The sequence below is a fragment of the Pelophylax lessonae genome (genome assembly GCF_965119305.1).
Source record: "Pelophylax lessonae genome assembly, chromosome: 5".
Lineage (NCBI taxonomy): Eukaryota > Metazoa > Chordata > Amphibia > Anura > Ranidae > Pelophylax > Pelophylax lessonae.
In genome coordinates, this window is record NC_138772.1 from 147,110,882 (window position 1) to 147,138,370 (window position 27,489).

General features: G+C 40.1%; 1 protein-coding gene across 5 annotated transcripts in view; it reads left to right on the forward strand.

Annotated features, from left to right (window-relative positions):
* Positions 1–27,489, forward strand: part of KCNH8 (potassium voltage-gated channel subfamily H member 8) — a 675,597-nt gene that overhangs the window by 601,170 nt on the left and 46,938 nt on the right. For all 5 annotated transcript variants that reach the window (XM_082259173.1, XM_082259175.1, XM_082259174.1 and 2 more), the window contains one exon: positions 10,197–10,531. In XM_082259173.1, the coding sequence (XP_082115299.1) occupies positions 10,197–10,531 (335 nt within the window). The remainder of the gene's footprint in view (positions 1–10,196; positions 10,532–27,489) is intronic.

Here is a 27,489-nt window from a genome sequence, read left to right on the forward strand (position 1 = left end):
ACATTTTACCTGCTACTAACTTTGATTAAGATTATTTTCTTCCAAGAACCTCAGAGTTTATGTGGTTGAAGTATTTAAAAATATAATTTGTATGCAAGAAAGTGAAGTTTCATTTAAGTTAGTGACTAAGGTGAAACTTTGTTCACATCATTCATCCAGTCAAGCAACTGAGAAATCATGTATCCTGAATACCCCAAAATCAATTAAACTTGCCTCTATTAAACTAGGTTAGTCAAGTGCCTCTAATAATACAGACATTTAAAATCCCAAGGACAATGTCAACATTTTGCTGTCCAGAAAATGATGTGATGAAAAAAATACTTCAGTTGAAAGGAATGCTTTGCTTTCCTTATGAAATTCTCTTCAAGTCTTTGGAGAACACCAAAAAATGACTTTGCTTGATTTGCAGGGTTAGGTGACATATCAACCTGTCTATGGCCAGTATCATACATCAGCCTGTAGAGTTCACTATTATGTACTTCCATTTGTTTTTATTCTTGTATCCATAATCACTTAGTTTTTTTGTTTTTTCCAAAACTTAATGTCTATGTTTTCTTTTTTGTTTTGAAAAGTATCAAAAGTCTGAGAGAAAATACATTCCCTTTAATACAACATCCCTCCCTTTCCTTTTTTTCTTTTTGGCTAAAACATTTGTGGCTGGAGATAATGATGTCTGTCTAATGGTCTTGCACTGTATCTCATTTGATTAGGCCTTTTGTTTTTTGGTATCAATGCAAGGTTTTCTGAAAGCAAGAGATGCAACAAATTTGAGCTTTATTTTGGCTATGCAGAGGTGAACAACAAGATAAATAGGAGTGCTTGTAAGCCACACAAGTGCATCGTTTAGCATACAGCATTTCTATGACATGTTGGAAATTCTTTTTGTTACATGCTGACAAAGGAACAAGATTTTCACTGCCATATACTGTATATTTATTGGCAGTAATAAGACAAGAGGTTGTGGAGCTTCTAAGTGGTTTATAATTTGAAATAATTTGATCAGACCAACCAATAGGATTGTTGAGAGAACAGTCTATTTGTGGCACTTTAGGAGATAGTCCAGATTATTTCTTTTGATAAGCTGCTTGCTATGAGCCAATATAGATATGTTTAGCAGTTTATTTGAGTCAGAACTCACCACTGTATATATCACGGTCAACCTCAGAGAACAGTAGCTATAGCAGTAGAAGGACTCCCACCAACCAGCAGAATTAGTATCCAAGCAGATCACCCTGGAAAATAACCCAGGCTCACCTGTTGTGTGGAGTCTAAGTACTAACTGGTGTTCACCAGAGCCCCTGATGGTGGTGATGGGTTTAGTTGCATGCTAGTACCAGGTTATGGTCCACAGGATAGCCCAACCAGGAGGTGAGCAAGCCAGGTTCCAGTAGCAGATATAGCAGGTAAGGATCAAACAGAAGCATAGTCAGTAAACAATCCAAAGATCGGTAACACGAAGTTGCAGGTTGGGATCAAGCTAAAGCATAATCAAGGAAGAAGCCAAGGGTTAGGAATGAGTGGTATTAAAGATAGGGATGGCAACAGGAAAAACAAATGTGAGATACTGGCTTCAGGGAGCACAATAATCCGGCAAACAGGAAGTGCAGAGACATGGCCTAAATCAGGAAGTTAATGGGAGGAGCAAAGAGTTCAAGGTTCAGCAGAAGTTATGGCACAAGATAGGGTTATCCAATGGATCAGACAGGGTGCTGTCCAGCATCTCAGGTAGTGCAGAAAGAGCCATTTCCAGACACAGCAGAGGTCCCAGGTTCAAGTCCCTTATAGGAATCTTGCATTTAGTTTGACTACCATGAAGCCATCACTAGCCTAACAAGGAAGTACTCTATATATTCTCATTAACCTCCTAGCACCAGCCCTTTAAGAGGTTTATGACACACGGCTTAAGATCATGTGAGACTTATTGGACTATCTCTGTCACCGGAGTAGGGAATCGTGCAAAAAAATGCTTTGTGTCAATGGTCAGAGATCCCCTAGAGGGAAGAAGAGACAGGTGGGAAGGTGGAAAAGGGCACTGTACAATTTGCCAGTAGTGAATTATTAAAGTGAATCTGAACACAAAAAGTGAAGATCAGCTTTTTTTATACAGAACAAAAATTTTAATTGTGCCTAAGCAGTACCTTGACAAATCTACTTTTTTCCTAAATTTCTGCTACCTGTGACTTCTAGTCTCACATAATTTAGAAGGTGGTTTGGTGATACCTACCAATTCTCCTTGCTGGAAAAAAATGTGTACCTGGAGACCTGCAATGCAGGGATCTCCCTGCTTCTGTTTTATCTATTCTGTGGATCTGTGATTTCTGCACCTCTTCTGCTGCTGCATTTTAATTCCCTCATCAATCATTAGATCATTAGGGATTAGGGGGGCAACTCTGTTAACAGGAATCAAGCACCGGCCTCTACCAAGATGATCACTTCTACATAGAGAACCAGACACGCTAAGACAGTAATGGGGAACTTATGGGCAATAAAAGTAACTAGTTATAAATCAGTATTTTAACCACTTGCCGACCGCCGCACGCCGATCTACGTCGGCGGTCAGCCCCTCACAGGCAAAGTGACGTAGGGCTACGTCACTAGCTTGTGAGGGTCTAGGGAGCGAGCGCGCGCCGCCGGAGGCGCGCTCCCGCTCCCGCGTGGTCACGGACCCCCCCGCGCGTGTGACCGGCGGACCCGATGTCCGCCGGCCACTCTGCGATCGGCGGGGGGAGAGGGAGAAAGTCAGGCAGCTTGTGTAAACAAGCTGCCTGTCATTCTCCCCTCTGTATGAGAGCTGATCATATGGATCTACTATGTAGATCCGTTGATCACTCTGCATACAGCTGAAGCCACAGCCAATCACAGTAAGAATCACGCCCCTAGGGACACACACAGCCCCTCCCTCTCAAATAAAGTTAACCCCTTCACTACCAGTGTATTTTTACAGTAACAGTGCATATATATAGCACTGATTACTGTAGAAATGTCACTGGTAACTCCAAAAGTGTCAAAAATGTCAGTCAAGGGTCCGATCTGTCCGCCCCAATGTCGCAGTACCGCAAAAAAAATCGCAGATCGCCGCCATTACGCGTTAAAAAAAAAAACAACAAAAATGACAAAAATCTTTCCCTTAGTCAGTAAACGCAATAACTTTTGCGCAAACCAATCAAAATACGCTTTTTGCGATTTTTTTTACCAAACATAGGTAGCATAAAACAAATTGGCCGAAAATGTTAAAAAATTTTGATTTTTACATTTTTTTTGGGGGGAATTTCATATAAAAAAAGGGAAAAATATTGCTATTTTTGCAAAATTGACGCTCTTTTTTTGTTTATAGCGCGTGATCAAAAAATCGCACAGGTGATCAGATACCGCCAAAAGAAAGCTCTGTTTGTGGGAAAAAAAGGACGCCAAATTAGTTTAGGTATAGCGTCGCACGACCGCGCAATTGTCCGTTAAAGTCACGCAGTGCCGAATCGCAAAATACCCCCTGGTCGTTTAGCAGCCAAATCCTCCGGGGCTTAAGTGGTTAAAGACTTGGAAATATATATATAATATACGACAAATAAATTAAAATGAATACTTTAAACCCAGAAGGGGATATATTTAGTTATTTTGAAAAAAAGCAATATGCAGTAATTCTTTAGTAAGTCATTCCTATTCATTTTCTGTTAATCTGACAATATAAATCTGAATGTTGGTTAAAATACATTTCTGTACATTGTCTACTAGAACTGACTTTCTAATGAATTAACAGATTTTTCCCTCTAAATTTTGCAAATGAACTTAAGCAAAAATGCTCATGAAATGTTTACCTGACCAAATAAAGAAAGCCCTATTCCTGTATAGTTCCTAGTTTTCTGGCCATATGATACTTGTCAGAAAAAAAGTACAAATGGAGGGAGAGGGCATCAACATACTGGGGGTGGAAATTGAATATAAATAGAGACACATGGAAATAAGTAAAAAAAAAGAATGTAAAAAATAAAAGTAAAAACTTACTATTGGAAGTTAAAAGCTACTGGACTTCCAAGGGACAGAGTCTCAATCAAGTTCTGTGGAGGGCTGCTAATACAATGAGATGAAGACTGCAGATGGGAGGTCCAGCTGCTCGGATGGATGTCAGCGGTTGCAGATGGCTGTGTGAATGTATCGCCGGCTGAAATATGACAGCGACTATGTGTCAGACAGAGCAGAGAGTAGCTGTGGCTGCGGTGGTAAATGCCAGGCTGCTCGGAGGATGGAGGCTGGGATAGATTGGACGTGCACTCTGGCGCTTGTAGCTATATCTGGGTACGTATCAGGTAGCAATATGAAGCAGCATGCCAGACTGTTTACTAAGTCAGGCAGGGGAGCCAACTACCTTGCAGTGTATTGGAGTCCCTGATCTGTCAGCTGCTCGGGGATGGGTCTCCATGAGGACAATGTAGGTATGTAGAGGGAGCGTGGTTACTCGTTTCAGGGCCCTGCCCCTTTATCAAACCAATAGGAAGAGGGGCAGGTGTGGATGGACGTAATTTTTTTAGAGGACTTGGGTGGAGCTAATGTGGGTGGTGACTCCCATCAGTGTCCAAAGAGGCAGTGCTTGATTGAGATTCTTCTTTGTCCCTCAGGTTGCCAGTACCCTTTTATTTCCAATAGTGAATTTTTACTTTTACTTTTATTTTTTACATTCTTTTTTCACTCATTTTCATGTGTCTCTATCTATATTCATTTTCCACTCCCAGTATGTTGGCACCCTCTCCCTCCATTTGTACTGTCCTAAAGTGACAACACTCACTCTATTGCACTACAGAGGTGTCACCTTAGGACAGGAAGTATGTTGGGGCTATAGAATACCTCACCCTCTCCTCTTCTGTAGACCGAAGAGAGTGGTGGGAAAAATACAAACTAACAATTATCTAAAACAGAGAAAACAAATAGTTATAAGCTTGCTGTATTTCTGGAGAGATTGACAGACATTTTTGCACTTGTTGAACAAATGTAACAAAACACTTTCAATATATTCAACAGACCAAAAGTAACTAAGAGAAACCTCAGTGTTGGTTCACCTACACTGTAACCACTTGACAGCAACGTAACGCAAATATGCAGCCTTCTGCTTCAAGGGGTTGTACCGGGAGTGATGCCTGCAGCTGTAGACATCACCCTTTCACAGTTTTTTAGAGCCCGACATTTGGCATTCTTGTAATAACAACTGATGCGGCTAATCAGCTTGACTGTTATTGCAAGCAGTGGGGGGGGGGGGGGGCACAGCGACCATCGGCACATCCCCTGGCTGGCTAGAGACCCAAACAAAGCTGGAATCGTGGAATCGACTTTGATCAGGTCTAGTAACCCGGAAGCGACGTCACAACAACACTTCTGGTTTACTGGAGTCTTAAAGGCGCCAGTTTTAAAAATGTTGGTGTTTTGAATACTTTTAAGTGCAGAGGAGGGGTTTGGGGTCTTATAAACCCCAGATCCCTCCATAAAGAGTATCTGTCACTGCCTATGACTGTCACAAGGGATGTTTAAATTCCTTGTGACAGCAATAAAAGTGATCAATAAAAATTTACAGGGACAGTGTAAAAATAAAAAATATAAAGTAAAATCAACAAGAAAAAAAAATGTAAAGCGCTTCATCCCTCTCCCTAGAGTGAGAGCAATAATTCTAGCACTAGATCTCCTCTGTAACTCTAAACTGGTAATCATTGAAATTTTTAAAGCATCGCCCATGGAGATTTTTAAGTACCGTAGTTTGTCGCCATTCCACAAGTGTGGGCAATTTTAAAGCATGATATGTTGGGTATCTATTTACTCAGTGTATCATCATCTTTCACAATATAAGAAAAGTTAGGCTATCTTCACTGTTACATCTTTTTTTTTTTAATTCATGAAAATGTATTTTTTCCCAAAAAACTGTGTTTGAAAGACCGCTGAGCAAATACAGTGTGACATAACATTTTGTAACGACTGCCATTTTATTCTGTAGGCTAGGGTCTCTGCTAATATATATATATATATATATATATATATATATATATATATATATATATATATATATAATGTTTGGGGGTTCTAAGTAACTTTGTAGCAAAAAATAGTGATTTTAACTTGTAAGCAACAAGTGTCAGAAAAAGATTTAGTCTCCAAGGGTTTAATTCTTCTCTATCTCCTTCATTGCTGTAATGCTGTATTTTTTTTTTTATTTTTTTTTACATTTTATATGTTTTTTTTGTTAGACTGACATGTTAGATCTCAATAGATGGACATGACTTGTTTTTAATATGAGTCTCTTTTTGCCCTCATTGCAAAATACCATTGTAATATCATGAAATCTGTAGTACCCCATTGCATTGCATTAATTTGTTTAAGCTTTTCTGCACACCTCATTACTGTTGCCATTCCATTTTTTTGTTTTTCAAACATCCACTACAGAGGGGTCACCAGAAATTATGGGACCCTATAACAAAATTTTAGTGGGCCCCTTGGCTAAATATCTCTGTAGCAATGGCCAGTGTCAACTGTAACAGTAAACCTCATTGATCTAGGGATCAGTGCTTTGGGAAAAAAGTTATAGTTGTAGTAGCAATAATACAAATAACTATAATGATATTTTGTATAAAGACAAAATGATTGAGGCTGTTGCACACAATTACATTATAACCTTAACACAAACTTCTTTAAACTCTTGCTTCTTTAAACTTTTTTCTAGAACTCTAAATCTCAGCTGTCCTTTAATGTATTAGTAGAGGAGAAACTCTAGGATTTTTACTGTATTAGGCATACAGGATCAATTTCAGTCTGTAGCAGAAGTTCAGAGGGCAATAAATGTGCATTAAAGGATATAGAACTCCGCGCTAACGGTCTATCTGGATAAAAAGGAGTATATGTGCAAAAATAAACAGATATATGTGCGAATAAAATAAGTAAAAATGGTATAAAATCTATGTAGTATAAAAATGTGTAATATAAAACTAGGCTGCAGACTCCCTAGATTATAGTCCAAGGACTATAGGTATATGGTATAAAAAAGGTAGGGTGGTGCCTAATTTTAAGAGAGTGCTGAATGTGAACCTAGAAGTGCGACTGGTGTTTGGCAGTGGTTAAAAACTCAGTGTGCACAGATGATAATCATATAAAGTGATATGTGCATATAAGTATAAATATGCAATGAGATACGAGGTGGTGTAAAAATATATATAAATAAATGCCAAAACTAAAAATTTATAACGGATATTGATATATCATAAATAATGTGTGCATATCAAAAAAGTGCATATCAAAAAAAGGTGCTCTAGTGCATATAAAATCCCCCACTCTGCTATACACTGTGGTATAAAAGTAAAGTAAAGTGCCAACAGAGTATATAACACAGCAAATAAGCACACAAAGTCCAAATAAAAGTGCTAGGAGTCTATATGCCACATGCAGTGACCAAATCCAAGGCACAGAGTTCCACAATAAATGATGGGTGACAACGCTCTAGTAATGGCTATAAGGAGTGACCCCGTGGTGGGCAGTGAGGTGTTGGGTGATCCTTCTGGTAAAAAACTCACTCACCAGAAACACCCACCCCACACGGGGGTATGGAGCGGGTGTATATATGTATCCAACGACCAGAGACTCCCGATGTCTTCACCTATTCCTGGATGAGGACCTCCTGGAAGTGGTCTGGGGGTCCTATCTGGAAGGGTCCCTTAAGATAATGGTCGGGATCTACTGGGCTCCTATCACCAGGAAGTGGATGTCCACGGGGGTTCCACTCGCAGTATTAAATCAGGGAATAATGAACAAGGCACATAGTGTGATACCGTAAGGGAAAATTTAATGTAACAAAAATAGAGAGGTACTCACATAACAGGAGAAAAAGCAGACTAAAATATAATGTAATAAATACTAAAACAGGAAATGTCCAGCACAAATCACATTCAGCAGCGCTCAATATGTCTTCAACATATCATGATCATATAGTCCTCATATGAGAGAGTTATACCGCCAAAACAGTCTCTATTCAAGGTAAAAACCAGCTATTCCTCAAATATTCGGTGTTCCCGGTGCTCAGAGATAATTAATCCGGCATTAACCTTCACCACACCATCAGTGACCCCTTAAGAGTGGGCACTCACCAGAAATAACATGGTAATACGCCTGTAAGCATTGGTTGCTTGAACCCTTGACACTCCAGACCACCTCCGCTCTCACCAGAAGAACTCAGCTTTCCAGTCTCAGTCAGGGATCAGCTCATACCCATAAAAACATTGGAAAGATAGGAGGCACAATAGTGTGATACCGTTTCAAAAAGCTTTATTTAGTACCCACACTCCAACATAAAACCCCCAGCATCCAATATGCTTACATCAAGATAGAAATATTCAAGCATGTAATAGATAATCCCGATGTGATGGCCTGCTCACCGTTCCTGCATAGGTTCTGTCCGTTTGGCCTATGGGTGAGATCCGGAAATTCGGCCAAAACCTCGGTGACCATCAGGGAGACAGCGTGCCTGTGTCCTGACGCGTTTCCTCGTATGTGACTTCAACAGAGGACCTTCAGGGTGCCTTCAGGTATCTTCAGGGCTGCCTTGGAAAAATGCCTAGCGATTGCCAAAAAGTTGTATACACGTCAGTGGTTGGATCAAGCCTACATATTAGTTACATAAAGCCACAAGTTTTTATTGTGCACCATTACAACCTTCTAGCTGCCAGTAGCCTAACGATCAATTACATCATCGGTTGACATGGAGAACATCGGGCATCGGCACAGCATCTTTGTTTGTCCCTCCCCTTACCCTCTCTGTCAGCACTGGGGTCATATTAACTGAGGGAGAAGAGAAACACTGGAATACTAATCAGTGCCAGTGTGCAAAGGTGTGTTTGCTTTGGAAGAACTCATCACCTCTAATGTTGGGTGTCCTTTGCATGTGGATGTTGCTGCATTGTGTAAAAATATTAGTTACAATTTAAAAATGTTAGAATGGGATGCCATGAGATTGTGCGGAATTTTAAAGGAAGCCTTGACTAAAAAAAGGTTCAGAAACACTGACCTAACCTATGGTTCCTACCTCTCTGCATTCTGAACATTTCACTTTAACATTTCACAGAGTGAACATTTCATTTTAACTTTAACTAAAAATTATGTAAAAATGCAGTATGATGTCAGCCATCACATGATTACTCTATATTATTTTGTATCTGCATCTTATTATTTCACATGGGGATTGTGCTCTCATTTAGAATTAATGGTATAATCTGGCAGTAAATGTTAATGGGGTTTATATCTGGCAACAAACCCAAAAGATAATATTGTCAAACTTTGACCTTATTTTTTATCTGTGACTGCCTGAAAATATTTAAACAGGTAATTTGAATAAAATTCTGTTGTATATCCCCTAGTGATTTTCAAACATATTTTCTTTATTTAACCATAATAGGTCAATACTTGTCGTAAATATATAGTTAACACAATAAATTCAAATCATAGTAAATGCAAATGTTCACTCTGAAGTCTAATGTTCCTAAATAAAATATTAACAATGGTAATAGTAATGCTTCCATATACAGTACAGCAAAATATTTTTAAATTGCAGCATCCATGTATTTATATAAAACTGAAAAATGTATTGCAAACACATTTTTTTTTCCTCACAGCAATAGTATTAAAAAACTAAAACTGAACTGTATCATTGGTTTGTATATTTATGATTTTAGGATGCCCTAAAACATTACAATCCGGTTGTAAGGTATCTTGATTTGCTGTTTTATTCTGATCATCTCATGATTATAATATATATGACGAGATTTCCTAACATATTTTATTTTATGTTCTGATTGGGTCAAATTTAAAACTGATCACATAAGACATACTGTTTTTTGTTTTCCCTAGCCGTAACATATGGTGTGTGTATTTGCGATTGTATGAATATTATTTCTTTGTTAGTTTGCAGGGAAATCTATTTTTTGTATCTGTATTGTTTATAATAAAGAAAACACACAGCATGTAGTAGCAGGCCGTGAGTAGAAGTTTTGCAAGGAAAGAAGAAATGATGATTCTATTGTTTAACAACTGTAACAAGAGCGTTCAGCATAAGAAATGTATTTTATTCCTGTGTTGACTTTGCTTTTTTAATACTAGCATCAAACCATTGAGAAACATGACGTCATAAAACACAATAGTCAATTAAACCAACTAAAGTCTTTGAATATTTTGTTTTTCAGACAGAACCCAGGGGAAATGGCAGTGTAAATAAAAGGCTATCATTCATCGTGGAAGATGATGATGATGACACGGGGGAGGATGAACCCTCATCTCCATCTACTATACGTACAAGGAACACAAAGTACAAAAAGTCTTCAAACAGCTCTCTGGGGCTTAATCTGAAACCATTCTCTGGAAATGCCCCATACAAGTCACCAATGAAATCTTCAAACCTTAACTCTGCAAGAACAAGGATGGAAAATGAATCATATCTTAACAGCAGAAGACGGGATAAGAATTTAAGACTTAACCTTCCAACAGTTACAAGCCTAGGACCGCCGGATCTAAGTCCCAGGTACTTCTTCCATAACATATTTTTCAGCCTATATCTTAATTTATAACAGGCTAGTGTTACATTATTAAACACTGTCAAATGTCAGCTTTCGTCTAAAAATATTGGAACCCACTACCTTAACTCCAAATGTCACAAATAAAATGTAAGTCATTTATATCTTAGCACATAAGAAAACAGACTCTATGAGGATTAAAACGCATTTGTAATAAAATGAATGACTAGAAAAGGGTAAAACAAGGGTGTAGAGGGTGCTCCTTTCCAAACTAATAAAATAAAGGTGTACCTATATAGATATATTTTAGCAATATAAATTCCTCAAAGTATATTTACTTTTTGACGTTACCGTTTATCAGACCTGATTTTACTGTATACAGCAACAGTAATATTTTTCAGAAAAGCTCTACTTTTTATCATTTAAATTCTCCTTGACCTGAGATTAAGTGACTTTGCCCAGGCTGGGATGATGTATTTCAGTTTCCTGCAGACAGCAGAAAGCATTTCCTCCTTTCTCCAGTGATCAGATTATAGCATTTTAACTTTATAGTAGGTGACAAGGCGAGAGGCTACAGTAGGGAGGTGATAAGTGTTAGCCATTTGTGAACACAGCCAAGAACTGCTCAGCAATCATAAGTTATACAATTGTGTCATTTCAGAATCACCATCTCAGTCTTGAAAGAGGGCTAATAAATAAATACCTGTAGACTTAAAGCATGTGCTTAGGCAGAATCAGAGGTGTATCTAGTTCCTTCAGGACCCTGGTACACAAAACCACAAAAGTCCCCCTGACCCCCCTCCCATCTGTCCTGGGGCCTTTTTCATGGGTCCTGGGGCTTTTCCTTCTGGGGCTGGGGCGCTTTCAAATGATCCCTGGGCCCTTTACTCCAATATGTTCAGCAGATGTGTGGGCTCCATGCCAGTAAAGTGGGGACTCTGATCAATAAAACCACAGTGATATTTAATATTAGATCTGATTGGGAACATCACCTGGATTGCATCCCGATCAGAATGTCAACAGAGAAGGTTATGCAGCATCACCACTGCTAGGTGACCAGCGGGGAGCTCACCTGTCTGTAACCAATAGTGCTGGCCTCCCCACGCATTCACACATCAGCCCCATAATGTAAACAGCACTGGGTCCTAATGTGCTGCTGCTGTTGCTGTCATGGAGTCAGATACGCTAGACTGCTGCTGTCAATAGCAGGGACCGGACAGCAAGAGGAGGCTGTAAACCCCAATGGTAGTGGAACGCCAGGGCCTGGTCACAAGCGTGACCCTGGTAGTTCTGCCACTTCCTCAGTGATTGCACCTTGAATATGTAGATGGGGGAATTGGATCAAGTTTTTTTTTTATGGTTCAACCATCAATGTATGGGCTGCTTGAGTGCCAACTGGAACTGAGCAAGTTTGTGAAGCTGTTGAAAGAACAAAAAGGAAAGAGAGATAGATGGGGAAGAGAAGGGAGATGGGGACAGTTCAGAGATCAGTGTACTTCACTGCTCAGTATTCACTCTCCCGAGGGCCGAGGATGATATCTGGTGGCTTAGACAGTGGCATCATTCATATTTCCCGCCCACACATCTCCTTTCTTTCAGATACAGCTGGAAGTCGGGGATAGGAGGGCAGACAGGCACAGGGGGAACAGGAGCGGGAGAGCGAGGAGCAGCTGTATTCCTCTCTCCTCTACTGTCCGGGACACTTAGCTCAGCTGCAGCCAATGGGTTCCTATATTTACAGACTGATTCTCCTGTCTTATGGACAGGATAAATCAGGCCATTTTTTTAAAATGTGCCAACAGTAATGGATGGTTCACAGCATTGCTTGGGTCCCCCCACAGTGGGGAAACACCAGGACCTTTGCGACCCTGGTAGTTCCGCCACTGGACAGAACAACAGCAAATAAGCTATAATAATAAATGTATACAGTGGAAAAGACAGCCTGCTTCTTTAAAATTATATTTTTCCACATCCCCTGCATACTTCATGTGGCCCAAAGACTGCAATTTTTTCTCTCCTGTCCACTCAATAAAGCAGGTGTCATACACTGAATCTTCTGCTCTTAGAAACATACAGTAAACCCAATATCCCACAGGTGCACCCCATACTACTTAAAGTTGATCAGAATAGGTTGCCTTTGTAGCACTTAAATTGCATATAGATTGCAATTAGCTATTGTTGCAACCTGCATGAAAAGGCATGTACAGGCTCTGTACGATTTCACGTTCTTGTTTTAATGAAAAGACTGGCAAATACTGAGTCACACTAAAAGTCATATCACTGGGAGTCCAGCATTCCTGCTATCAAAGATCTTCATACCATTGGAGGAACTGCTGATGTCACCCCAGCTCCTAAATTTTCATTCTGGCACCTCCGTAATGCTGAGATACATTTCTATTTGCAGTGCAGTGATGCAAACAAACAAGCAGAGTTGGACTGTATAATAATTAATTTCAAGGAAGGTTAAGGTAAAACTTTACTTAAAGATAAAATATGTCAAGTGCTTGGTTCTCTTTAAGGGTGTTGAGTTTTTTTTTGTTTTTTTAAATACAAAAAACTTTGTCATGTATTAGTAAACCAAGCCTGTATTATTTTAGTCTTTGAATACCTTTCTCTATTCTAATAATCCCAACCTGGTTTTACTGATCTTTAAATCTGATGAGTTTGATTTAAAAGGCAGTTATTAGCACCTCCCAAAGCACATCATATAACGGAACATAGGAATCACATTAACACTCATGTTAACAGTGTAACCTCATTCATTTTTCCTGCTATTCACTAAGTCAGATGTTAATTAAATTTTCATCTGGGGACCTCTGAAATATTTGGCCTGAGGCAAGGCAGGCAAAGTGTCCTAATGTAATACAACACCACCCCTCTTGATTGCAGAAACCAGCAGTAAAAAAGCTGTCTAAAAGTAATAAACCTGATGAGATGGCAGTGGTCCTCTCCTGGGATTTTTTTATATGACTTATTAGCTCTAACAGTTACACAGTTGCATAAGTTCAGCAATCGGTAACAGCATTGATGGTATATTGGGACAAGACTGTCAGTGAAAGAAGTTCAGTAGAGGATAGTACTGGAAAGGTATTAAATCTCTAGTTAATTTTTTAAGGTTACTATATTGCCTAGAGGAATAACTGTCATCATGGGTAACCTTGAAAGTTACTGGTAGCCTCAGCATTGCTTTCTCTGTAACCTGTCCACTCATACATGGCCTAGTTTTAATAGGTTTATGTTGTTAAACTTATTCTAAAAAATCATTAATCATCAATAGTCAAAAGAAAATGACTACACCAAAAAAAGTAAAAAAAAAAAAACTAATTCTAAAAAAGAGCATTTCTAGTCTTGGTATGCCATGAAATTGGCAATATAACTAGAAAATGTGCACCTAATATGTGATTCACCAAACCAGCAGATCTGCAAATACCCAAAAAATAAACAAAAAACAGCCAATCTGCAAGGCATGTCAATTTTAGCTACCACCCTTGAATCTTATGTGGACTCGTAACAGGTTCTTCGAACTACTTACCACTTTATCTACGTGCTATGAAGGCCCACAAACCCCAAATGATTCTTTTTATGACATAATTTCACAGGACAACAAATTATAGAGATATGACACTGCCTTTTAAAAGACTGCCAGCATAGCAGATTTTCTCAAATTTGCTCTTAACCTTCCTAGCGGTATTCCCGAGTGTGGCTCGGGGTTAAATTTCAGTGCTGAAAGCGGTAACCCTGAGCCACACTCGAGATACCGCTAGGAAGATTGCTGGATCCTGGTAGAGTGGTTACTTATCTTGTCACCGGGATCCAGCAATGTATCCGGGCAGTGTGCGGCAGCGGATCTTCCTCCCGACGCTCTGTGTGCCCTGGCTTCTGTCTCCTGCGACGTGACGTTCGCAGGGAGGTGGAACCGGCGGCAAATTCAAAAGTAAAACATACCAAACACACTGATACAATGCAAAATAAATTCACATTAGTTTGCCCCCAGTGCCCTTTCCTGCAGTTTTACTGTACTTTTTATATATATATATATATATATATATATATATATATATATATATATATATATATATACGCACAGTAAAAAAAAAAATCATATGTAAATAGTTGATTTGGGCTGCTCATTCTTAAGAATTATATGCAGCCAGGGAGGTTAATATAACTCAAGTGCAAATCTGAAAAAAAGAGAATCTTTTCTGTTACGAAAATGCTGTTTTAGGATCCTTATAACTTATAATTCTTGTAGACATCGGCATGTGAAATATTTAAACAAATAGGGAATATAGTTGCTACTCTCCTTGGTCAGCATGTCTATGGTGGGCAGTTATGAACTACTCAAGCCGTCTACCCATTCTCTATTCAGCTTGATACTCCAAGGGTTGAGAGCAATTTTACCTGACAAATGTGTCATATTTTGATTCATGCAGCTCTGATATTTACACAGCACAACCACACAGGACAGCAAGGTGGATGATATTACTTTCATCCTTCTGACTGAACAGGAAAAGAACAGGACTTTATTCTAGTTGTTCATTTATCTAATTATTTATTATAATACAAATAATTACAGTTACAATAAATTGAATCAAAATATAAAACCCCCATGCTCCAAAAAATAAAGTGCTTCAAGTAAAGTGCATCAATTATAGTGTCCCCTGCTTCAAACAGCCTGCATATTTCTTCAGTAATCCAAAAATATTTAATCTTCATCTACAATGTGCGCACCCAAGATGTGACCACCACCTTTGCACTCTAGCAACTCACCAGAAAAATAGTAACTCCAGCCATCTTTTGTTATCTAATTCATGGATCAGTTCTCCTTCAGCCTCAAAAGGATTCCTCCTCGTTCCACCAAATACAGTATCTCACAAAAGTGAGTACACCCCTCATATTTGTTTTTTTTTTCATGTGACAATACTGAAGAAATTACACTTTGCTACAATGTAGTGAGTGTACAGCTTGTATAACAGTGTAAATTTGCTATTCCCTCAAAGTAACTCAAAACATAGCCATTATTGTCTTAAACACTGGCAACAAAAGTGAGTGCACCCCTAAGTTAAAAATGTCCAAATTGGGCCCAAAGTGTCAATATTTTGTGTGGCCACGATTATTTTCCAGCACTGCCTTAACCCTCTTGGGCATCGAGTTCACCAGAGTTTCACAGGTTGCCACTGGAGTCCTCTTCCACTCCTCCATGACAACATCACGGAGCTGGTGGATGTTAGAGACCTTGTGTTCCTCCACCTTCGGTTTGGCCCACAGATGCTCAATAGGGTTTAGGTCTGGAGACATGCTTGACCAGTACATCACCTTCCCTCAGCTTCTTTAGCAAGGCAGTGGACATCCTGGAGGTGTGTTTGGGGTCGTTATCATGTTGAAATACTGCCCTGCGGCCCAGTTTCCGAAGGGAGGGGATCATGCTCTGCTTCAGTATGTCACAGTACATGTTGGCATTCATGGTCCCCTTAATGAACCGTAGCTCCCCAGTGCCGCCAGCACTCATGCAGCCCCAGACACTCCCACCACCATGCTTGACTGTAGGCAAGACACATTTCTCTGTGTACTCCTCACCTGGTTGCCTCCACACATGCTTGACACCATCTGAACCAAATAAGTTTTTATCTTGGTCTCCACAGACCACAGGACTTGGTTCCAGTAATCCATGTCCTTAGTCTGCTTGTCTTTAGCAAACTGTTTGCTGGCTTTCTTGTGTATTATCTTTTGAAGAGGCTTCTTTCTGGGATAACAGCCACGCAGGCCAATTTGATGCAGTGTGCCAAATTTGGTCTAAGCACTGACAGGCTGACCCCCCACCCCTTCAACCTCTGCAGCAATGCTGGCAGCACTCATATATCTATTTCCAAAAGACAACCTCTGGATATGACGCTGAGCATGTGCACTCAACTTCTTTGGTCGACCATGGCGACGCCTGTTCTGAGTGTAACCTGTCCTGTTAAACCACTGTATGGTCTTGGCCGTCGTGCTGCAGCTCAGTTTCAGGGTCTTGGCAATCTTCTTATAGCCTAGGCCATCTTTATGTAGAGCAACAATTATTTTTTGCAGATTCTCAGAGAGTTCTTTGGCATTAGGTGCCATGTTGAACTTCCAGTGACCGGTATGAGAGAGTGAGAGCGATAACACTAAATTGAATGCATCTGCTCCCCATTCACACCTGAGACCTTGTAACACTAACGAGTCACATGACACCAGATAGGGAAAATGACTTATTGAGCCCAAATTGGACATTTTCACTTAGGGGTGTACTCACTTTTGTTGCCAGCGTTTTAGACATTAATGGCTGTGTGTTGAGTTATTCTGAGGGGGCAGCAAATTTACACTGTTATACAAGCTGTACACTCACTACTTTACATTGTAGCAAAGTTTTCTTCAGTGTTGTCACATAAAAAGATATAATAAAATATAAAAAAAAAAATGTGAGGGGTGTACTCACTTTTGTGAGCTACTGTATATCCTCAGCTTGTAATGGTTCATATACACTGTAGTGTTATGGCAGTCCCAGCAAACTACATTGCACACTTTGGAAGAACTTTTATCACACAAGGATAAGGAAGCCACAGGCGGAGAAGAATGTAGACACTATTGCATGGTGGGACTATGAATGGAGAGGATTAAAAGCAGCAGGATTAAAAGCAGCAGCCTGTAACCCCAATTGTGAATGAAGATTGAAGATTTTTGGATTCATGAAGATATATGCATTGTTTGAAGCACAGAAAACTTTGACTGATGTACTTTATTTGAAGCAGTTTATATTTTTGGAGCAAGGGGCCCTTTATATTGATTCATGAACTTTCAATGAAGTTCGAGTTTTCATTTTGGGAGTATATTAGGTATACTTTAATGATAGCAGCTGTGCATTAACCGAATAAATGTTTTTGGTTCTATGGTCATTTTTATAATAAAAAAATTACCCTTAAAATTCACCTTACTGTTTAGACACTATCCAATCACTATCGTGCTGCCTAAATGGTGCTAGTGTCCCAAAATAATTTGATTAAGAACTTAATTTGCTTATTTACGAGAATAAATATATCTAGGTCACCAGAAATCTCACTTTTCCAGAAATTTGGCAGTGACATCCCATTACTGACCCACCACCAAACCGGTCATGCTGAAAAATGTTACAGGTAGCATAATGTTCTCCATGGCTTCTCCAGACCCTTTCACGTCTGTCACATGTGCTCAGGGTCAACCTGCTCCTATCTGTAAAAAGCACAGGGAGCCAGTGGCAGATCTGCCAATTCTGATGTTTAATGGCAATTGACAATTGATCTCCATGGTGCCTGAACAGTAAGCACAGGGCCCACTAGAGGACGTCGGGCCCTCAGGCCACCCTAATGATGTCTGTTTCTGGTTGTTTGGTCAGAGACATTTACACCAGTGGCCTGCTGAAGGTCATTTTGTAGGGCTCTGGCAGTGCTCATCCTGTATCTCCTTGCACAAAGCAGCAGATACCAGTCCTTCTGATGGGTTGCATCTCCTCCATACTCTTGAGACTGTGCTGGGAGATACAGCAAACCTTCTGGCAATGGCACATATTGATGCACCATCCTGGTGGAGTTGGACTGCCTGTGCAACCGCTATAGGGTCCAGATATCATCTTGTGCTACCAGTAGTGACACTGACCCTAGCCAAATGCAAAACTAGTGAAAAACAGTCAGAAAAGATGAGTAAGGAAAAAAAAGTCAGCGGCCGCCACCTGTAAAACCATTCCTGTTTTGGAGGTTGTCTCTCTATTGCACCTGTTGTTAATTTCATTAACACCAAAGCACCTGAAACCTATTAAACTGCTATTTAACTGACCAGATCAGTATCCCAAGAGTTTAAATGACTTGATTCTATACTCTGACTAAAAAGTATTCCTTTAACCACTTCCCGCAAACTCACATAGATCTACGTGATCTGCAAGAAGTAGTTGTACTGGGGTGATGCCTGCAGCTAGAGGCATCATCGCACTACCATTTTCTAGAGCCAGTGGTCGGCTTTCGGGAGCCGCTCGGCCGTTACCCCAGCGAGCGGGAGGGGACACCCTCCTCCTTCCGCCTTCTGCGGCTCTGCCTGCCTGGTTGGAGTCCCGAACTAAGCTTGATTTGGCTTTGATCGGGTCTGCGATGATGTTACTAGGAAGCAGCGTTCATAACGTCACGTCCGGGTTACTCGGCGGCTAAAGGCGCCAAATTTAAAAAAGTGACAGTATTCAAAAATGTTGTTTACAGCATTTTGAATGCATTGAAGTGCAGTGGAGTGGACCCACGATCATTCCATAAAGAGTACCAGCCACTGCCTATTGCTGTCACAAGGGATGTTTACATTGTGACAGCAATAAAAGTGATCAGATTTTTTATTTTTTTTTTTAAAACCTGTGCTACAATTCAAAAATCAAATAAAATAAATATCAAAAGAAAATATTTTAAAGCGCCCCTGTCGCCATGGGCTCGCGCACGAAAGAAAACACTTACGGAAGTCGCGCCCGAAAATGAAAGCGCTGTTCAAACTACACATGTGAGGTATCGACGCGATCGCCAGAGCAAGAGCAATAATTTAAAAAAAAGAGCTACTCTGTAACTCTAAACTGGTAACCGTTAAAAAATTTTAAAGCATCACCTATGGAGATTTTTATTGATCGTAGTTTGTCGCCATTCCGTGGGTGTGCGCAATTTTAAACCGTAACATGTTAGGTATCTATTTACTCAGTGTGACATCATCTTTCACAATATATATGCAGTGAAATATATTTTTTCCAAACAAATGGCGTTTGAAAGACCGCTGCGCAAATACCACGTGACAAAAAAAATGCAATGACCGCCAATTTATTCTCCAGAATCTTTGCTATGTATGTATATATATATATATATCTATCTATATATTATATATATATATATATATATATATATATATATATATATATATATATATATATATATATATATATATATAGATATATATATATATATATATATATATATATATATATATATATATATATATATATATATATTTATACATATAGTTTGGGGGCTCGAAGTAATTTTCTAGCAAAAAATACAGATTTTAACTCGTAAACAACATGTGTCAGAAATGGGCTTGGTCCAGAAGTGGTTAATGTTTTTGATCAGTGTAGTTTTTTTTAATATATCTATTCACAAATGTTTTCACTTTCATTTCTATTTTAAACTGAATGCGTTGTTTTACAAGGTGATCGTTTACAATCACTTAAATGACAAACTCATCTGCATAATTAAAATAAATGAAACCAGATTTGATTAGATGTGGGGCCCATGGATACTATACATATAAAGGGATACCTGGGATCTTGATGCATCCAAATTATTATACCCCTCTCTTTCTTTCCACTTACTTTCTTTATTATCTTTCTTTCTTTTCTCTCCTTCTATTAAGAAGTGGCTATAACCATTAAATAATATGTAATTGGTCCTCTTTACCTACTCACTAATATTATGGCACTAAATGCAATATGTCCTGTATAACAAGGCATATAATTGTATGCTATATTGTATGAAATAGGATGATAATCATTTGTTCAAGTTTATATTATACAAACTTTGAATAAGGCAATTATTCATTCTCATATTAAGACAAATTCATCATTTTTACTTTTTGAATGGCACATTGCTATAAAAATAGTGACTGTTCTGTCTCAGCATCGATTGTACCTGTGACCCTCTTGTAGATACCCAGTCTGTAAGTGTGTGCAGCAGGTTGAATGATGGCTTTAACAGATAGTTTACTCAATGAATAAAGACTCCAGAGGTGTTCTCCAATGCTTCTTTATGCTTCAAGTTAGCAAAGGCATAAACATAGAGGCTTTTCCATAGGTAAATTTACAATGAAGTTACACAGCTTCCACACTCTGCAGTCTCCTCATAACAACTAAACAAAATGGCAGTTACAGTAGGAAAATGGAGATGGGAGAAACCATCTAGCCAGAAACAGCAGGGGTGCTAGGAAGATACCAATATCATAGCATAACGTAACATGTAATAACAACTGCTAGACAGTTAAAGCTGCGTGGCAGCACACTCCCCGCCTGGTATCGTGAGATACCACTACACAATTATTTTCCATAAACATACAATTAACATTGCATACAGTAGAATGCTATGTAGCCCTCTCCTCTAAGCTAACTATGCTAGAGATCTAAGTGACTCCTTCACATAACACTGAATCAGAATTTTTTGGAAGCAGGCATAATTAGGACTGTTTAAGTGACTGGTCTCAGGAAGGTTTTTGGGCTCCTGTCCTTTACAATCCTGACTTCCACACTTCGGACCTTTCCATCATCACTAGCAATGGCCTTTGTAATAACTCCAACTGGCCACTGGATCCGATTGGTTTGCTTTTCTTTTAGAAGAACCAAGTCCCCTTCCTTTAAGTTAGGCTTCTGGGTTTGCCACTTTTTACGTCCTTGAAGAAGTGTGAGGTATTCCCTCCTCCATCTGTTCCAGAAACAATCTGCAAGGTATTGAGCATATCTCCATTGACGTTTATATATGTCCTTTTCATCAAAGATGCTCTTTGGCGCTGGGATCTGTCCAATTTTCCGGCTCAATAATGCAGCTGGAGTTAAAACAGTTGGACATTCTGGGTCTGTGGATACAGCTGTCAGCGGTCTTGAGTTGATTATTGCTGCGACCTCAGCAAGGAATGTAGTAAGTACTTCATGGGTAAGACGTGAAGAACTCACATCAAGCAACATAGAATCCAGTATGCGCCTTGCCATCCCAATCATACGTTCCCATGCTCCGCCCATGTGTGAAGCGTGTGGTGGGTTGAATTTCCACTGGTTTGCAGTGCCGGAGAAGGTGGCCCTTGGAGGTGGCTCTGTCCGAGAAGCTCGCTCCCGCAGGGGTTTGTTAATGCTCTGGGACGCTCTCTCGCTATAATTGAACTGGTTGGTCAGTTTTCTCTCCTTCTTGTTCCTGGATGGTATTTCCTCACCTTCTGTCCATTCTTCACTAGCCTGAGCGTCAGACTTCCCATCTGTATCTTTGTCTCCCGGCTCTGTGGAGTCGTTGGTCTGAGTCTCTTCAATGACTCCCAACTTCGCCATCTGTCGCCGCGCTTTATCAGAGTCTTCGTTTAACATGTTTCCATCCAGGGAGAAGTGTACGGCCAGCTGGTCCACGATGCTAATGGGTTTGTAGGCCAGTTCCTTAAAACTGTACCTCACAATGTTCTGGGGGGCATGAGGGTTGTTTGCAGTCAGGATACGAGTGAATTCCTCCTTAAGTTCAGCCTCGCTGAGTTCCAGCTGGTCCGGAGGCTTAACCAGAGTCTTGGCCTGCATCCATTCATCAGCTCCATCCCCCATAACTGTGGAGTCATCTTCATCCTCCAAATTTCTTCTTGAGCAGATGTTGGAACTCAATGCTACAACTTCAGGCCGGATTTCCGGATCAGTATCTGGATCCTCCAGGTAGAAATCGATATCTTCTTCTGAGTTTGTAGAAGACTGGTCCATTAAAAACTTGGGTTCTGAAAACCAAATGGTTTGTGTGAGGACAACTGCTGGCACTAAAATCTTCTGCATGAATGCTAGAAAGTGCTCTCGCTTCTCAGGTTTGTTACGGAGAGTTTTCTTCAGTGCAGCAAATCTGGTTAAAGCTTGTTCTCGATTGTTAGGGAGAGTAAGCCTTGGTACTCGGAAGGGTACTGGAGCTACCCAATTGTTGGAATTGTCCTTGAAGAACTCTTCATCCGTAATCTTAATGAGCTCCTTGTCTTCGACTGAAGGAGCAATCTTGTTGTCATCACAAGTAGTCTGGTACACTGAATCACCAAAGTCCTTTTGAGAAGTGAGCTTGCAGTTAATGCTTTGGAGTGCTTGATATGGAACTTCGTTCTTAAAATCAAGTCTTTCCTTCACATAATAGTGCGATGGACATTTCATGAATTGACAGGTAACATTAGTTTTGTAGGAAGCTACATCCAAGAGCTTGTGAGATTGGTCTAAGCAGACTTCTCCTATTATCACCCATCCAAGATCGAGTTTCTGGGCCTGAGGAGCATCATCTGGACCGTTACATAACTCTCTTATTTTATGAACTCTAGGAATGTCTCTCCCTAGTAGAATCAAAATCTTAACATCCTTGTTAAGTGGTGGAATGTAGTTAGCAATGTGACTCAAATGAGGGTGATGACGTGCAACCTCTGGTGTGGGGATTTCTTCTCTGTTGTTCGGTAGCTGATCACATTCGATTAGAGTTGGAAGAGGAAACTCTGTGTCCTCATATTCTGATGCAACTACGAAGCCATGGGCTCTTCTTCCAGAAGTATTGACCTTTCCTGCACATGTCTGCAAGGTATAGGACCAGGTCTCTCCTTGAATGTTGAATAGGTCAAAGAATTCTGTACTGGCCAATGAGCGATTGCTCTGATCATCGAGTATGGCATACATTTTTATGGATTTTTGTGGACATCCTTCAGGAAAAACTCTTACAAGACATATCTTGCTACAAGACTTGCTATGAAGCCCTTCTCCACATACCTCTGTACACCTTGTGGTTACGGGGTCGGCATATTGCTCAGTTCTCTCCCCGCCATCATCTGATGTAGTCTTGGGGTTGCTGCCGAGTGAAGGTTTCCTTTTGAACAGATCTGAATGAAGAGCGTCCACATGTTTGTCACTGTTGCAGAGAGAACATCTGATGGCGATCTTACAGTCTCTAGCTAAATGATCGGAGGATGCACAACACTTAAAACAGATATTATGCTCTTTGAGAAATGACTTGCGTTCTTCAATAGGCTTGTCCTTAAATGCACGACATTTGGAGAGAGAGTGTGGCGCATTATGAATAGGACACTGTTGATTAAGATTGCTAGCTTTGATGTCTGTAGCTAAGACGTTGGATGCTATCGCGGTCTTCCCCACTGCAATAGGATGCCTTAAATCCTTGAATTTACCGTTGGTGGCAATACCCCTTGAAGTACTTAAAGGAATGGTGGTTGTATCTGGATAGAAGAAGCTTGGGTCATTCTTGGATCTTGCAACCTTCCGCACGAACTCTGAAAAATAAGAAAAGGGAGGGAAGGAAACACGATGCTCATACTTATACTTTGATCCTACACTAGTCCACTTTCCCTGAAGATAACTAGGCAACTTTGCTACAATAGGATTTACGCCCTGAGCAGTGTCTAAATAGCTAAGACCTGGTAAACTAGGATCTAACTTAGCAATTTCAAGTTCTTGAAGGAGGTCACCTAACTCTCTAAGCTTATGATTGTCCTTAACAGAGATTTTAGGAAAGTTGTTTAGTCTCTGGAATAAGGCAGATTCAATGACTTCGGGGCTCCCATAGTCTTGTTCTAGACGTTCCCAGGCAGCATCAAGGCCTGCTTTAAAGTTATAAATGTAGACAGATTTAAGTCTCTTTACTTGTTCTGAAGATTGACGCCCCAACCACTTTATTAGTAAGTCAAGTTCTGCTTGAGGTTCAATGTCCAAGTTCTTGGTTACCGCCCTAAATGTAGATCTCCAACTCCTGTAGTTCTCTGGGCGGTCATCAAATCTAGACAGTCCAGTTGTAATCAACTCTCGTCGAATCATATACTTGCTGAACTCTGCAATGTCAGTGCTTTCAGTTTTTATAGCCACAGGGTCTACTGATGGTGCGCCGTCTTGGACCATGGTTGGTATATGATGTTGGCTGGTAGGTAGAGAGAAAGGTGTTGCATACGGGTTTAATCTAGGTAAGGGTCTGTCATCTGAAGGTCTCTGAGCATTTGAAGTTAAAGAGAGCTGTATCAAAGGGGGTATAGAGTTCATTCTGTAGTCTTCTGCTGTGCCCTTGTAATCTCTATGCACATAGGGTTGTGGTGGCACATGAGCTGCGTAGGTTGATTCACTTGATTTTGTGACGTGCGGTAGTTGTGGAGGGTCTCTGTTAGTAGGTGCGTCTAGTTGACCAGCTTGCTTTGGCGACACATTGCCTTCTGATCCACTTGCTTGATGATTATGAGAAGAATCTCCAACTGTAGGTGGGACTGTATTGTCGTGGTTCTGAGTTAAGACAAACTGTAGGGTCCTTTCCACAGGGTCTTGAAAAGCAGCCAAGCTGGTACAAGCTGCTCCTTCTTCTTCCAATAGGGCTTGTTCCAAGACAGATAACTCTGCTAAAGCTACTTCCTTTTCTCTATTCTTCTGAAGAATTTCTAGCTGAGCCTCTGTTTCTGCTTGTATTCTTGCCTGAATGCGTTTAGCTTCTGCTTCCTTGCATTTAGCTTCTGCTTCCTTGCATTTAGCTTCTTCTTCCTTGCATTTAGCTTCTGCCTTGATGGCTGCTTCTTTTTCAGAGCAGGCGGCTTGAACCTGGGCTACTGCAACCTTTTGGCGAGCTTTGAGAATTTGGTCGCTCAGTATTGACCTTATAGAGCAGGACCGCAATGACTTAGAAGAAGATTTATGATATGAGCGGGCAGACCTAGAAGATTTTCCTGAGTGTCTTGAAGAAGCAGAGTTACAGGATATAGTCTCATATAGCTGTGCCAATCTCCCTTCTATCTGTGCCTTTGCTTCAAGATATGTACTATGCCTCTGCTGGTCATTAGAAGTAAAGTCCTTTAATTCCAATGCAGCTTCCTCTATGTTGGAATGTGACAATAGGGAATAGTACTTCTCAGAAAGTCTTTTATAATTCTCAAATGCCTTCTTAACCCTTGAGAGAGCAGTGTTCAATTGCTCAGAGTTGTTGCTAGTTACATTAGTGGCTGTTATACAACTTAAAGTCTTTTCCCATAATGCAGTCAGGTTACTAGATGTTTCTTCCTTACTTGCTTCATAAACCTCCCTTGCCTTCAAGGATGGGTGAGGGGCTCTGACAGGACGAGCAGAATGAAGTAAGGAGTCTGCTTTATCTTGACTAAATGCAGGTAACTCTGTGAGATCTCTGTCAGACATAATAAGTACTGTATTTCTGGTGTCTTGTTAGAAATCTGCCAGAGCTCAGCTCTGTAAGTAGTGACTTCTGTTATTAAGCAGGCTGGCTGAGGTATTTTTTTGTTACAATAGTGGCTAGTACTGGAACTAGTTCAAACTGGATCACCTCAGAAGGCTGTAACAGTAATGAAGCAGTAATAGGTGGCTGGTTTCATATGCAGAGTAATGCTTCTGGTGACTCACAGACAAGTTTGGTACTTACAGTTCTGAAGCTGTATATTACCATGGACATTTACTTCAAGTACTTTTTGGAACTGTACTCTCTGAAGCTGTGTATTCCTGGAAATTTACTTTTTGAAGCTGTGTACTCCTGTAAATTTACTGTTCTGTCTCAGCATCGATTGTACCTGTGACCCTCTTGTAGATACCCAGTCTGTAAGTGTGTGCAGCAGGTTGAATGATGGCTTTAACAGATAGTTTACTCAATGAATAAAGACTCCAGAGGTGTTCTCCAATGCTTCTTTATGCTTCAAGTTAGCAAAGGCATAAACATAGAGGCTTTTCCATAGGTAAATTTACAATGAAGTTACACAGCTTCCACACTCTGCAGTCTCCTCATAACAACTAAACAAAATGGCAGTTACAGTAGGAAAATGGAGATGGGAGAAACCATCTAGCCAGAAACAGCAGGGGTGCTAGGAAGATACCAATATCATAGCATAACGTAACATGTAATAACAACTGCTAGACAGTTAAAGCTGCGTGGCAGCACAGTGACCAAATGTCAATCATTTGTTCTTTTACTGGACTACTTGTTTTAAAAATCTTCACTAAACAGATTGAAATATAAAAGTGAAACAAATAGTATCTAAAATCTCCTTTGCCTGGGAATGAGCTTTAAAGCCCATTTAAACCCTTGTTATTTATCACCCTATTGCAGTCAGGTGGCATGTACAGTAAGAAAAATCTCTGGGTTTCTATTTATTTATGTATATATTTTTTTTTTGTTGCACTTTCTTCTGCAGCAAGTGTTAAAAAACCCAGAGTTGGACCAAAACTCTCACAAAAAAAAGCATGATCTGGCTCTCCAGGCTGGCACTTCCCTCGAGCACTGTTCTAATCAACAGTGCTCTCTTTATGAGCAGTGGTATTAATTGGAGCAGTTTTCAGACTTCTGGAATGCCCGACAGCTACTTTGTGTGAAAGAGCTGTGGTCCAACTCACCTGTGTACTTAGTAGTGTGGAAAGTAAGTTAAACAAAACCATTTTTATCATTGGGTATGCAGCATGATTGATGAGTGATATTAAAGTGGTTGTAAAGGCAAAAGGTTTTTTATCTTAATGCAATCTAGGAGAGAAAGGGGGTTGGGCCGGGCAGCCATTCCGTGCCTAGATGGATGCAGGGAGCTGTGGCTTGCCTTGGGTGCCCCTATAGCAAGCTGCTTGCTTTGTGGGCACTCAGCAGAAGAGAGGGACCAAGAGCATCGAAGAGGGATCAGAGAAGAGGAGGATCATGGATCAAAACCACTGCACAGAGCAGGTGGGTATAACATGTTTGTTATTTTTACCTTAAAAAAACGAGACATTAGTATCACTTTAAATAGTGATATTAGGTGAGAAGATATATAAAATACAACAATACAAACAGTTAAAATAACTCATACTGCTTATTGATGCCTTAATACTAACTTTACATCATATAAAATATTTTAAAAGAAATATAATCTGTTTTTACACTGCCCAGTAATGATTTAGGTCTGTATTCACAATAAATCACTCATAGGACAGTGCTTAGAGCAACACCAAATTTTGCAATCATTTTTCCTTATTTTGATTCCCTCTTATGGCCACCTCTAGATTTTTGTGGCTCCGATCAACAAAAGAACTGTAGGAGCAGTGAGATCTAGGGGTGTTGAGAGGATTCAGATAATGTTTTTTTGTTGAGGAACCATGAAACCACCTCTGTGTACTATGGTTTGATGGTCTACACAGTACTCTAGCAGTTTTTTAAATAATCACTTTAGAACCAAAACAAAAAATACGTTG